Here is a 13,864-nt window from a genome sequence, read left to right on the forward strand (position 1 = left end):
CTGCCTGCTGGGAGTAGCCCGGGATCCGGGCTGGCAGCAGCTCCCCAGAGCCGGGGCTGGCTGCAGCTGGGAGGCTCCAAACAGCTGCACCAGGCTCATCACCTCCATGCCGGGAGCGGGGAGAGACCAGGGCTGTGCTGCCTCAGGCCCCTTGCCTAACTCCTGCTCCAAGGCGCGCCAGTGCGGAACTGATGCAGGAGCCCGGTACAGCTGTTTGGAGCCTCCCGGCTGCAGCCAGCCCTGGCTCTGGGGAGCTGCTACCAGCCGGGATCCCAGGTTACTCCCAGCAGGCAGCTGGGACACTGCAAGCCCTGCTGGGAGCAGGCCGGGCTCTGTCGCTGGCGGCAGCTACCCGGAGTCGGGGCCGGCTGCAGCCAGGAGGCTCCAAACAGCTGTGCTGCAGCATGCCAAGTAAAATGGCACGCTGCAGCATGCGCAGGGGTTGCCATCCCCTGGCACAGAAAATAAGCAATGTAACATGAGTGCACCAGTTAAATCTGATGCTTGTGAAATAGCCTATGATGAACAGGAATTTTTTCCTTCCTCACCATTGCCTCCCTGAGTTGGACTTGAGCATGTTTAATTTGTATTAAAAAGAAATGGTCTTATCAGTCCCTTGAGAGTTCACTTGAATATTCTTACTTTCTGAAATAGTTTGTGCACCTCTGGTGGCAGTAGGGCTATGCGAAGCTTTGGGTGCTGATTCGCTTTGGGTGCTGATTTGGCCAGATTCGGTGGCCAAATCTCCAAATCCAAATAGAATCAGGGGACCAGTGAAAAGATCCTAATTGGATTCAAAGCTCTCTAAATCAATTTAGAAAAGATTCAGGGAGCTTCGGAGATTCTGGCAGCCCCTGCTAGTGAGTGGGGGCTCTTTTCTTTTCTTTTTTTTTAAGGACTGAGAGCTGGGGTGGGTGGGGCAGCCATTGAGAATGGGCGGGGATGGGGCCAATTTGGCTGCAGCTGAATCTCTGAATCAGATTCAGCCAAATTGATTCTGGACCATAATTTGAGTCGCTGAATTGATTCGCTGTCCCGCAAATCGGCCGAATCCAAATCTGAAGCGAATACTAGCTGCTTTGCGCAGGCCTAGTAGGCAGCACGTTGACTGACTTAAGCAGCTTAAATTTTCAACCAGGGTCATTCTGCTATTGAAGGACTGGAATTCAGGTTCTGTGTCCACTTAATCATTTTCTCAACACAACTTCAGACCTGATCAAACTGATATATGGCTTTTTTCCTAGGAATGGGAGGAGGAGGTCCTCGAGAATCAAGAGGAGGTGGATGGGATTCCAGGGATGACTTCAGTGCTGGTATCAGTATTTATATTGTTACTGAGAGGCAGCATAAGAAATGCAAGAGTTGATAAATGAATATGTCTTTACATTTTGTTCCTTGGTTGCTCATTGAGAATCAGATTTTATTGCATTATAACTTGGTCATCTGAGTGGGTTTTAGCAGAAATTGCTAGAGAGCAGGTTTCCATTGGCATAGGCAACAGGATAAGGTAAGGGTGATGGTGAATTGTATGGAATAATCTTAGTTTGGAGGAAAGATGATGCCTCCTGAACGTTGAATGCAAAATGTGACACCTGGGAAAGTATTATTTGCAGGGTGTAATTAGGAAAACGAGGTAGTCTTTTAATCTGACAGACAAAGTTAAGTAATAGAACTTGCTTCTGAATAGAAGCAGAAGGTGGCACTTGATGTAAGGCCAATATTAACCTTTTTTTACCCCAGGTAGAAGTATGTTTTCATGTTTTCTTCAAATGAAAGAGTCAGAAATGACTTCTCTCAAAAGATCAAGTTTACCAAACAAAGATTTCAATAAATATTTTGCAGAACTTTTTCCATGTGTGTGTTTTTATTTTGTTTTGCCAGTTTGTTGCAAACAGCAGCAGATGACGGAGCTTGTAGAGAAAATAGCTGGTGACAGCCTGCAGCCATTGATTGCTTGATTGATTGATTTACTTTAATTTTTTCTGTGAATGGATTTTACTTCAAAACAACACCTTCCTGCTGGGGGGGGTGAGGGGGGTCATCCTATAACTGTTCAAAGTCCTCTGCGAAATGGGTGGTGGGTTTGGCCCATTTTCTGGTGGGGAGATGGACAACTGCCGATTTTGCATTCAGCATCTCTGCATGAATTGAATGGATTTGTGGTACAAGGAGCAGTTAACGCAGTTGGTCAGTTCCTGTAGGTTGAAACTGAAGTATGATTTTTGAAGCTTCAAGTAGGTGAGAAGCTTGCAGTGCTAGTGCTTGTACTATACCTGTTTCGCGGCCTGGAGCACATTCCTGTCTTAATCTGTTAGTCTGGTACCTTTCATTGAGGATATTTCATTAAAATATGGAATCTTTTGCAGCCAGTTAAATGCTGAATGGATGACCATAGTTCATGGAAACCCTGAGGCAATCAGAAGTTTGCTATTCTTTGGTTTTCAGTAATAAGCTTATTTGTGAAACTGTCCACAGTTATGGATCACTAACTGAAATGTACAGCATGCTTTGATCTTTAAGCAATTCATAATAGACTAGTTCATTAGCTGAAATGACTTTATGGCAAATACTCAGTTAAATGTTTAAATAATTGGGTGTGAGTTGTTTTAGTTGGTTACTACAGAGTCTTAGCTTAAGCAGCACTGCATTGCTCCAGCACTGGCCTTCCCAGCTTCTGCACATGGTGTGTAGTCATCTGACCTCTTCCCAGATTAGTGGTAGTGACTGCAAGGAGATCTTTACTTGTTAGTACATCTCCAGAGCTTGCTACCATTTGAATGTGAGCATGGCATAAATATCTAGCTGGGTAAGTAGCTTCTGAGCTGGATGACACAATCTTGGGAAATATAGCAACACCAGTTCAGATAGAGGTTGTGGCATTTTTTTTTTTTTTTTAAACTTTGACTTGTTAAGGGTTTATGACGTGCTGGATTTGATTTTTAACAACAGATAAGGTGACTTGTGTTGAAATCTGTGGCAACCTGTTAGATGCTGAATGGATGATGATAGTTCACTGAAAAAACCCTCAGGCAGTCAGAAGCTTGTTATGCTTTGGTTTTCAGTAATAAGCTTACTTGTAAAACCATCCAAATAAGTTTTGTGGTAAAACCAGTGTAGTGTTTTGGACTGACTGCAGTGGCATTGACACAGTGTTCCAGACAGCCGGTAAGACATCATTAGATTTGGAATATGGCAAAAACACACTGTCCAAATTCAACATCTTCCTTCTGCAGGCTTCAGAGATGATGACTTCTTAGGAGGCCGGGGCAGAGGGACTCGTACTGGAGATCGGCGAACAGGTCCTCCGCTGGCAGGGGGAGGGACTGGCCGCTTTAGAGATGGACCTCCCCTCCGTGGGACTTCCATGGACTTCAGAGAGCCAACAGAAGGTAGAAAACACCATTGAAGAACCTACATCCCCAGTAAAACTAACGTAACAGTCTTTGCTTCCAATTTTTAAGTTAATGTCCTCAATGGCAATTTCACAATCTTATTTTTCTTTTTCCAGAGGAAAGAGCACAGAGGCCCCGACTTCAGCTCAAACCTCGAACAGTTGCTACCCCCCTCAATCAAGTAGCCAATCCTAACTCTGCTATCTTTGGCGGAGCCAAGCCCCGAGAGGAAGGGGCAAAAGAGCAGCACGACTGAGCTTGGGGTTGAGATGGAATGGGAGTGGGGAGGGGGGAGGGGGGCGGGCAGGAAAATAAGCAAGACAGCACAGAGTGACTAGCTCTGCTGGAACGTCAACCCTGCAGTTACCATTCCTGCCATCTGACATTTTGTCCTCTTTGAAACCGAAAACACAGAGCTTGTGAACGCATGTCAGCTGTTAACAAGTGGTTTTTAGTACGTTCTTGGCTTCGCTGTATCTAGTGCCTGCTTTGTGCTGAGTTTTCCCTCTTCTGTTTCCTTCCAAGCAGCACAGTTTCCAGTAGATCATTTAGTAGCTGCTTCCACCTGTGTGAAGGTCCTGCTGGACAAAGGTGCTGCTTTCCTTCCTCTTCTGGGTTTGTTTTACTTTAGAAGCATAGGTTAGACTTGGTTAATATCCTGTGCCATTTCCTTTTGGCTTCCTCAATGCTCCTTTTCTGCCCTGCATGTTTTGTTCTGAATTGCTGTGGCTCTAAAGAGGTAAACTGAAGAGCCCTGGCAAATTGAACAGTTCAAGTAACTTGCACAGCCCTGACCCTGTAGAATTAGGTGCCGCCTGTGACAGTGGCTAATAGGATTACCACATACCACAAGAGCACTCATTCTGAAAATAAGAGTCCTTTTAGGCAGTTCACAGGGAAGAGACTGCTTCTCAACAGATAGAAGTAAAACGATTTGCAGGCAGGCCTAATTAGTTAATGACATTTATATGAAGAAAGCACTTGCTTCAGTAGGCATACCTTGAGGGGAAAGATGCATCCCACTATTATGTAACTGGCTGTCTACAAGTAGTATAATGTTACACTCTTGAGCTTGAGGTTGGTGCTATAAAGCTGTGCCTATTCTAGCACATAACTGCTGACTGGCTCTTTCTGCTTGTAATTTGAGTTTCACATGTTTGGTAAATTTTTAAAGTAAGTTTCTACAAATAAAGTTGACTCTTTTTTTTTTTGTTTGTTTGTTTGTTTGTTTGTTTAAAGATACTATAATTTGCCATGCCATGTATGTCTATCTGCCACCATCTTCTGTACATCTTGACCCAGTCGTGTACAGCTGACAGTAATTTTGCTTTTGGAATGGCCTCTAAAACGGGCAAGATTTGAATCTTTACCTCCTTTCATGATATGAATTGTGCTGCTTGGTGTGTAAAGATTTTTGGTAATGGTTTCTCCAGACAACAGTTGCCTAACCTCCTTGACCCTCAAATGCACTGTTGTCAGGGTTGATGAGGGCATGTGAGAAAAGCGATCCTGAATAGTTTGTAATGTTGTAAAAAAAAAAAAAAATACAAACCTTGGAGCTGTAAAAAACTGAGAAGACAAGTCCAGTGTGAAATAACTCTTGGGTTCCTAACATCAGTGCTGACAATTTTCAGATAGCAGGCAAGCAACAAACATACTAGAGCACCTCAAAGAGGACATAAGTTGTTTGAAAGCAAGGCTGCTTCAGTACCGGCTCTGTTGCTAGTACCATATTCTTTTCCTTCCTGTTAACCTTTTGTAACATCAGAGTCCCAGCAATTTACAGAACTATTCTTTCCTTCTTTCTGCCTATCACTTAATCTGCTTCTGACATAAGAACCATTTGTCTAACACGAATACTTAAGTTAAGACAGACATGCATTTGTGTGGTTGTATTCCAAACCAATAATATTTGACCTATTTTACATCATCAATGTGGAAAAGATTTTAAGAACAAGAAAGCTCCCATATAAAAGCTCACTTCTAGTCAATACAGTTGACTTTTAAATGTAAGGGGAAAAAAAAGGAAAAAAAAAAAATCCAAACACTTAACACATTCTGCTTCATAACAGAAAGTAAATTTATGGATATGGTATTTTGTGAATGATCTTTTAAATAAAAGAAGACATTAAGTAATACTTAATGCTGGTCTTTATTTCTGTGAGTCTCCTACCTTGTTTCAGTCCTCTGCAATATAACGTTGTTTCTGAAGTTTTTCTCCATCTATTTAACAAAGGAGAACATTGTCAGTATTGGACATTTATGAGAACTCGGGTATACCATAAAGTCCAATAAAGATGAATTGGAGAGAGATTCTCATCTAAACGTAACTTTTGGGAGCAAGTAAGAATGGCACACTAGTGATCACTTTTTTGGTAAATGCATCTAAATGCTTTTGTTTAAGATAATTTTGCCTAAAGCAATCCTAGTTTTCCTTCTCTTTGACAAATTTCTTTATTGGAGTAAACAGTCAAGGATATTAGATGCAGAGCAGCACTCTTTCTGCAGAATTTGATGTATCACTTGGTTAAAATCTGTTTTTTGAAAAAGAGGCTTTGTTCTAGTCCTCTTGCAGGGCCTCTTTTAATCTAGACTAAGGCAAAGTAATCAGCCCTATCTGGGCATGTCTGTGAACTGTTTCTGGGATTGATCTTGCCCGAGAAAACAAATATTTCACACATTGATTGGACTCAGGTAGTGGGGGAGGGGACAGTTATAGCAGTTAAGTAAAGGAGAGTTGGGAATGATTTGGAGGAGAATGCTGTAAAATTCAAAGCTCCAAGCTGATTGGCTCCTGCCAGGTCATCTGTGTGACTTGTTGGCTGCAGTGGAAAATAGCATGCTTGCTTCTGTGGGATATAGGGTATTTTCTGTGCTTACTTTGATATCATGGTACAAATCCATGTCCTAAGCACAAAGTAGGAAATAGTTGAATTGTTGATGAACTTAGTGGTATAACCTGTAGTAAATAGCATTGATGTGGATGTGAAAAACCTTCAGTTTCTCTGGGGGAATCTAGAAGTTTTGCGTTGTAAATCAAATAAGCTGTACTGAATTAAAAAAAAAAAAATCACTTCTTTTTATTACTGGGACTTGCTGTATTAGTGTGTAACTTCTGCGGAAGCAGCTCATTGTTCAGGTGGCAAACTGACCGTGATCAACCTGTCCAACCAGGGGATGTTTCCTATCCTCAGTGCAGTGAAACCCACCTAGTACAGAAGTCTAATTCTAAATTGAAATATTTTTTGTGGCGAGGGAGAAGGGCAGGGGGTTAAGTTGCAATAGGTACTTGAAAGAGAAATCGACTATCAAATTTTTTCTCTTGTCCAGTTTCTTTATTTTTGGTTACTAGGGTTTTAAGAGCAGGATATCCAATAGCAAGATCCTTGTCTTTAGAGTTGTATATAGTTTTGCTGTCCTGGAAAACTACAAGTATTTGAGGGCCCATATGTCTTGCCTAGCTTCTGTCACATTGTGAACATGAGTATGGAGAAAGAAGGTACTGCTTTGCAAATTTTTCAAGATGCTGGCAGACTTCTTTGTGCAAAAATTGCTATAGTTTGGCCTTTTGTATGTTTTGCTCAAGTTGAGTTTGTCTTGTATCTCTCTCGCATACAGTATGTTGTCCTTGGAGAAAGCGATGCTAGTGAGCCTTGGTATAGGGTGCTACAAGATAAGTTAGCTGTTTACTTTTAACTACCATCTTTGGCATTTCAAATGTTAACACTGCAGAAATTTCCTTGAAGTCAAGACCTGTGATCTTTATGGTGACAGCCCTCAAAATAAAGACTGAAATCTGTCACTGCCTTGTTACTTTGCCAAGTACATAATAATGCTCCTGACAGTGCTCCAGCTTGGTTTCCTTGAACGTGCTATAATAATCCCAGAAAATGGTGCTCTGACAGTTCCAGACACTGAAGAGAGAGATGATGCAAAACTCTAACAAATTATTCACAAGTCAAGGTTCAAAAGTAAGCTTTGGCTTTAGTTTGTTGCTTTCATTTTTTTCCAACAGAACAGTATTTCTTTATACAACTGAATGTGTAACCTAGTATGCAGAGACCAGGATCATGACAAACCACAAGGAATTGACATTTTACCCAAACTTCTGCTGGGCATGCCAAAGTTTTTGGCAGATATAAAAGATATTACACAACTAGAAGCTTATGGGACTTAGAATAGGGAATCATTCCAGAGCAGAATGAACACACGTGTCCAGTTAATCTTGCCCCAACACAGTTTTGGATTAGGCTGGTATTTTCCACTTGATGTAGTTTGAAGCAACAAAGTCTAATCATGGACATTTTGGCAGGTGGAGAAGCTTTTGGTAATGTGTTCATGCCAGCTGCCAAATTCTAATTGTATGTTCAGAGAACTATAAATTGTTACTCGCAATTGTTCAGAACAAGACCTATTGAAATTCCTGCAAATTCTGTGCAGAACAGATTTAATTGCAAAGCTGGCTTTAGAGCTGGCAATGTAGCTGAATCAGAAGGGTGAGTGTCCAATGACCTCTTCATTGGAAGGTTCTGGCGTGCGCTTTCATGATCACCCTCTGCTGTGCAAAGCTCTGAGTGCTGCTGCTGCTACGTGATTGGTGTCATCCTTACTATGGCTAGTACATGATCCTCTTAGAATCTGTTCCCTGCTGCAGGGGCCAAACCCATCAGGTGCCTGCATTCAGTTTCTAAGGCCAGATTTTATGCCATTTATTTTAAGCTAGTCTATCTTCAAGTCTTTACTAAATGCATTTGGGTCATGTTTGTTCAAATGCTCGCTTTCAGTAAGCATGCCAGCCAAATTTCCTGTGGTTAGCTGCTGGCTATTTTCTTAGGGTTGTGTTGTAAAGGCCACAGACTTAATTTGTTAGCAAATTTCTGTTACCACTACAGGCATATAGATAGATATGCAGGATATATACATCAGTAAGTTCTTATTTCCTAATGCAGAACCCAAGTATCCTATTGGGGCACTTGCAAACATTTGGTTGGCTTCAGATCGTGAGTTGCCTTCCTTGGTATAAAGTAGATTAATGCTTGTACTTAATTCTGGAAATAGGAATTTTGCGTAAGTGCTTAGATATTGAATTGCTTTTCATTCTTAAGTGTTTAGTTCCCTGCTGGCTAAATTCCCCATGTTACATGCAATTTATTCTGCTCTAGGATTTTAAGGAAATCAATTTGTCCTTCAGTAAACTTTTGAGAGCATCCTGTACTATGTTATCTTGGCCTTTCTGGCTCTGGAGAATTGGTACAGGATTATTGATTATCTACGTATCCAGCAGCTTACCTTGGAAGTTATTTCTTCCCTTCCATTAAAGTATTTAATGGCAGAAACTAGCTAGACCTGGGAGAAGCATTTGAAGTAAAGTGTGAAGTGTTTAGTGACTGACTTAATAGATTTCATAGACAAGGCTGGAAGGGACCTCAAGATCCATCGGGTCTACCCTCCATCCCAAAGGGCAGATTTGCTGTAACTACAGCAGACTTGCTGTAACTTAACCTTTCAGCACCAGAGGTTTGACTCCCATGTCAGGTTCATAGTAACATTGGGTTTTACAAGGCTGCTTGGTTTTCTAATGGCTTTAGTTCTATGATTTAGTATGATTCCTATTTTTGGCTAGACAGGGCCTCTTTAAAATGCTTATAAATAATGGTGGTAGACATTTAAATGGCTTAGTGTTATTTGCATGGTTTAAATCCAGCTAGTCTTGCTGGCTAATTCATGGAGAAACAGCATGTGCTCAGCTGTTGGCACTTCATTAAGGCTTTAGCCAAAAGACCTTTTCCCCTATTACAAGAAGTTTTGTGACTGACAGCAGCCCTGAAACTGACTGTAGGTCCTAACAGCACAGCACTGAAGCTACTTGAGTTGGGCTAGAAGGATCAATAGCCCTAGGATATTTTGAGCAACCAGCTACTATTCCCCACTCCCCCCTCCAATGTGGCTTAGATCAGAAGTTCTCAAACTATGGTCCATGGACCACCAGTGGTCCACGAACTCCATTCAGGTGATCCATAGAAAGGTGACCCAAGGTGAAAGCTGACAAACATTAGACCCGACTTCCCAGAACTTTGCTCAAAAAAACAGGCACATCCATCACATTAGAAAGGTAAGACTACTGATATTAAAATATGAGTTTTGTGTGCTTTGATTTGTAGAAAAAAAAAAAGTTTAAGTGGTCTGCCGAGACCCTCAGCAATTTTCAAGTGGTCCATGGAAAAAAAAAAAGTTTGAGAACCACTGGCTTAAATAACACTTCAGTGTTTGGACTTCTCCCTCACATTGAAAGAATGTGATTTTTTTTTTTTTTTTTCTTTCTTACTGATGCCCCCGTATCCCACCTGAGTTGAATAGGATGCTGCCTAAGAGTGCAAAAGATGCAGGGTTGAGCCTACCCTTGCACTATGATTGTGGTCTAATAGTTGTCATTGGGTCACAGGGTATGTTTTTAATTTTAGTGCAGCTCTTTTCACTTAAGACTATAATACAAAGGAGTTATGGTTCACCTTTATGCAATCAATAGGACTTGCTGTCACTTAATTTTGCATGATCAGCTGCAAGGTACAGCTTGGATCGGTGGTTTCTTGGATACTTCTGTCCTGCTTGAAACAATATTCATGGGCTGAAGCATCTTAGTTTTCAATAGATCTGTTACCTTGAAAATCACAAGCTCTTGTGTAAAGCCCTAGAGGGTAGCCCAGGGCTGATGTTTTGAATACGCTGCCTTTGCCAAACACTGCATGTAGTTTAAATTCTTTTTGCCTGGCAGCTTTTGACTTAGCAAGTTGCTGTTCAGCACAGTAGGGCAGTACTTCCTGCTATCTGAGACTGACTGTGCACTCCTTGCTCCCAAGAGCCTCTGCTATATTCTGAATCTAACCAAAAATTAGTAAGCACCTATAAACCCCTACAAGAATCTGTACTGTAATGAACTCTGTAACTTTCTTCTTGCTGTATAAAAACCCAATAAAGACATTCAAACCTTGCTAGCATTTTGTGTTCAACTTAGAAATTCATTTTTTGTCTATAAGATGAACTCAGAGGTCTTAGCAAGAAACGCATAGCGCTATACAGATGCAGTAGCTTCAGTAAGTCTTGAGATAATATATTTTGTGACTGGGTTGTTTCATTACAAGTTTCCACAAATCCACTGCAAATATTAACTGCAGTCTTTTGCCAGTGGCTGCTTTAACCACTGGGGGGTAGCATAACATCTTGATCCATAGCCTAGCTACTTTCAGTAACATCTCAGTGAGGTCAGATGTGAGCTGTACAGTGGGGGATAGCAGGTGCCGTCTTAAGCTTAGTTAATTTCTGTGCTGCTGCCTGCAAACATGCTCGTTAGGTCAGAAAATAATTCTCCACAATGAACATGAGACCACAGGAAGAAATATAGCCAGTATCTTGGTGCTCAGGGATGTCCAGTGCAAATCAGAGACTTTAATTGTGGTCTTTTGTACCAGGTGAGTTTTCTACCTATTGGAGTATTTGGAAGAGAAGGGCCTCATTCCCTGTGGTTTTGCCAGCAAAAGCTTTTTATGAGGTGGTATGTTTCTTTGGAGAGGCTTTGATTTAAATCGGAGTTCTTATATGCTTCATGAGAAACTGCAGAACAGCTGTAGTCATGGCTAGCCCATTCAAGTGGGGCTACAGCCATTGGCCGCTCACGGCTTCTGTGTGATGCAAAAGATGCCCACGCCATGTTTTCAGGGTAAAAATCTTCATGCTTGAGTCTTTGTAATCTTTCCTCACTGCATAGGAATCTATCAAGGGCACATGTTGAAAATGGGTACTGACTCTTTTTAGCATTTTTATAGGTATTGTATCCAATCAACATTTTCCCATCAAACCGGCTTGAGAATACACGTGTGCTGGACACAAACTGAAAACATACAGGTCAGGACTGGTCCAAAAAAGCAAAGAAGGTGCATTTTGTCTTGTAAAGGTTTGAAATGGATGGACTTCACAAGGAATAAAGCAGGCAGATTTTTTTTAAAGCAATTTGTAATAAATGAAAGCCTGTGACCTCTCTGTTTTAAGGACCAATGGCTTGAGAAGTCGCTTCAGCTGAGACGGGGATTAACGGAGAGAAGAGGGAAATGAACTCAACAACTTGAAAGCAGGGTCTTTCAGGCAGTGGGAATGCTGCTGGCCTTGCCCAGCAAAAATCAGAGTATTCAGCTTAGTAACTGCTGGGAGGAATAGCTGTCTCCTGAATGCTGTCAGATGCTGCTAACAGCCAAAGAGCTGGCCTCTTCCCTATTTCTAATATCTTAAAAGCATTCAGTCTCCAGTCTGGATGGCTGGAGAAGAAAGAGATGAGGAATGGGAGCAAACTCCATGGGATTAACCAGTGCTGCAGGCCATTGTCATTACCATGAGGCTTGGTAAATAGTTTGTTGTGACTGACCCTGTTGCTACAACAGTTAAATTCCAGTCAAAGTTACAAAGTCTGTTACATGCATGTTCATTTTTTCTCTTGGAAAAATGCAGACTGCGACTGCAGCCTCTGGAGGGAGACACTAGAGTTCAGCACGGGTCTGAAGTCCCAGTGCTTTGTACTGTTTGCAGTCAATCTACCCCTGCGTGTTGTGGGTGTGAAACGCTACCGCTCAAATGTGGGAGTACTGTTTGCCCAGCCTGCGGGTGCGTGCTGTAGAGAACCTGGTTCCAAGCGCAAAGCATGCTTGTTACAGTGGGAGACTCCTACCAACAGCAGTGTTAAGCGAGTTGCATCTAAATCTACAGGAAGTAGTAGAGAAGCTATCTAGCTATCTGAAAACACAGCATCCAATTTGAAACATTGCTGTGTTTTTAATATGGAAAAGACCAAAACAAAGCCATTGTTGTCAGCCCATTTGGAACATGCAGCTGCTCAGCTGCGTTTATAAAGTCCCTTATTTCTCCCCACACAATGGAAGAGGTTGTAAGTTGTGCTTAAATAGTTATGCAAATATTTGCTTAATTTTATATATTTTTTAAAGACGTGTGCCCCCTCAAAAAAAGGCTGCTGGAAAGCACCTGAATAGCTGAGCTGTCTGGCATTGCATGAAAACTGCCCAGTTAAAGTGCGTGCTGCTGTGCCATCCCTCAGAAGAACATTGAATGTTATGCAATAAACTTCCTTTTGTAGCAACCCTTGGATAGGCTCTGCCCATGATCAAGTAATAAGCAAAATGCTAGTCCATGTCCTGCTTCTAGGGTTCTTCAAGTATCTATGATGCTTCCAGTTCAGCTTTCCATATTTGAAGTTTGGAAAAAGACTCATAGAAGCAAATACTTTTTTATTTGGACCATATAATGGCTTATATGCCTCTTGATTTTCTTGATGCTTGCTTTGCCAGCATATTCCTTGTCCCAAAATTGGTGATCTGTTTCAATAATAGATGTTAGAAAACTGCCACATCTCTACTCAGTTATGTATTTATAAATCCTTGGTATGACATTCTGAGCACTGCAATTAAACTGTTAAATGGAAGAGCGCACACCAACTGCTGAAACTTCCTTAGCCTGACGAAGGGTTTTTGAACCCGAAAGCTTGCTTAATAACTATTTTCCAACCATTTGGGTTGGTCTAATAAAAGATATCACATTCGCCCAAGGAACCTGGTCTGCCTATCACACTTAAAAAGGCATTTCTTTTGCTGACCAGCAAGTATGAAATTTACTGAAGTTAAGTAAAATGCATGTGTAGCTGAATTCAAGGGGGACATGGGATGGCAATCAGAGGTGCCTTATGATGTGATGCAACAAAAATTATTTTAATTGCATTCCTAAAGAGATCAAATAGGTGTTTGCTATGTGAAATGTACTCGCTGTTTCTAACCCAGAGCGCATGTCTTGTGTCATCATGGAAAAGCTCAGAACCAGTAAATCAATCCCCTGGTGGTAGGTTCACACACCCTTTCCAGTGTCTAAAGCAGAAATTGGCAGACAAGGTTCCTTGGGTGAATTTGATATCTTTTATTAGACCAACCCAAATGGTTGGAGAATAGTTATTAAGCAAGCTGTCGGGTTCAAAAATCCTTCGTCAGGCTCAGGAAGCTGCAGCAGTTGGTGTGTGCTCTTCCTGGATGCAATGAAAAGTAAAGAAGCCAGGGGCTGGGCTGGGCTGGGCTGGGGAGTCAGTTGCCAGGCAGATTATAATGTGTCAAAAATCCAATGTCTATGTTTAGTCCCTGATCTCTAGTATCCAGCAGGTTGATGAAATGGAGCTCATAGGCTGGTCTCTGGGATGTGTTGTGTAAATTTCCCTTGAGGATCAGGACTGAGAGATTGGAGAGAGAGTGGCCCTCCTGTGAGAAATGTGCCCCCACCAGTAATTGTGTGTTTCTGTCTTTGATGGATTTCCGGTGTGCATTCATTCTGGTGCGCAGTTGTCGTCTGGTCTCTCCTACATATCTTCCATCAGGGCATTTGGTGCATTGGATGAGGTATACTACATTTCTGGAGGTGCAGCTGTAAGATCC

At 41.8% G+C, this 13,864-nt stretch overlaps 2 protein-coding genes across 4 annotated transcripts in view; both read left to right on the plus strand.

Moving 5' to 3' along the window:
* The window catches only part of EIF4H (eukaryotic translation initiation factor 4H), a 12,307-nt gene extending 5,116 nt beyond the window's left edge, over positions 1-7,191 (plus strand). The window contains exons 5-7 of the mRNA XM_025210629.1: positions 1,245-1,313; positions 3,234-3,389; positions 3,509-7,191. Of these exons, the coding sequence (XP_025066414.1) occupies positions 1,245-1,313; positions 3,234-3,389; positions 3,509-3,648 (365 nt within the window). The 3' untranslated portion in view covers positions 3,649-7,191. The remainder of the gene's footprint in view (positions 1-1,244; positions 1,314-3,233; positions 3,390-3,508) is intronic.
* Positions 7,192-10,602: 3,411 nt separating this feature from the next.
* Positions 10,603-13,864, plus strand: part of LAT2 (linker for activation of T cells family member 2) — a 38,595-nt gene continuing 35,333 nt past the window's right edge. For 2 of the 3 annotated variants that reach the window (XM_006029156.3, XM_006029159.3), the window contains exon 1: positions 10,603-11,106. In XM_006029156.3, the coding sequence (XP_006029218.1) occupies positions 11,096-11,106 (11 nt within the window). In that variant the 5' untranslated portion in view covers positions 10,603-11,095. The remainder of the gene's footprint in view (positions 11,107-13,864) is intronic. The other variant, XM_006029160.3, reaches the window with a different exon arrangement.

Source organism: Alligator sinensis, unplaced genomic scaffold (assembly GCF_000455745.1).
Source record: "Alligator sinensis unplaced genomic scaffold, ASM45574v1 scaffold419_1, whole genome shotgun sequence".
Classification (NCBI taxonomy): domain Eukaryota; kingdom Metazoa; phylum Chordata; order Crocodylia; family Alligatoridae; genus Alligator; species Alligator sinensis.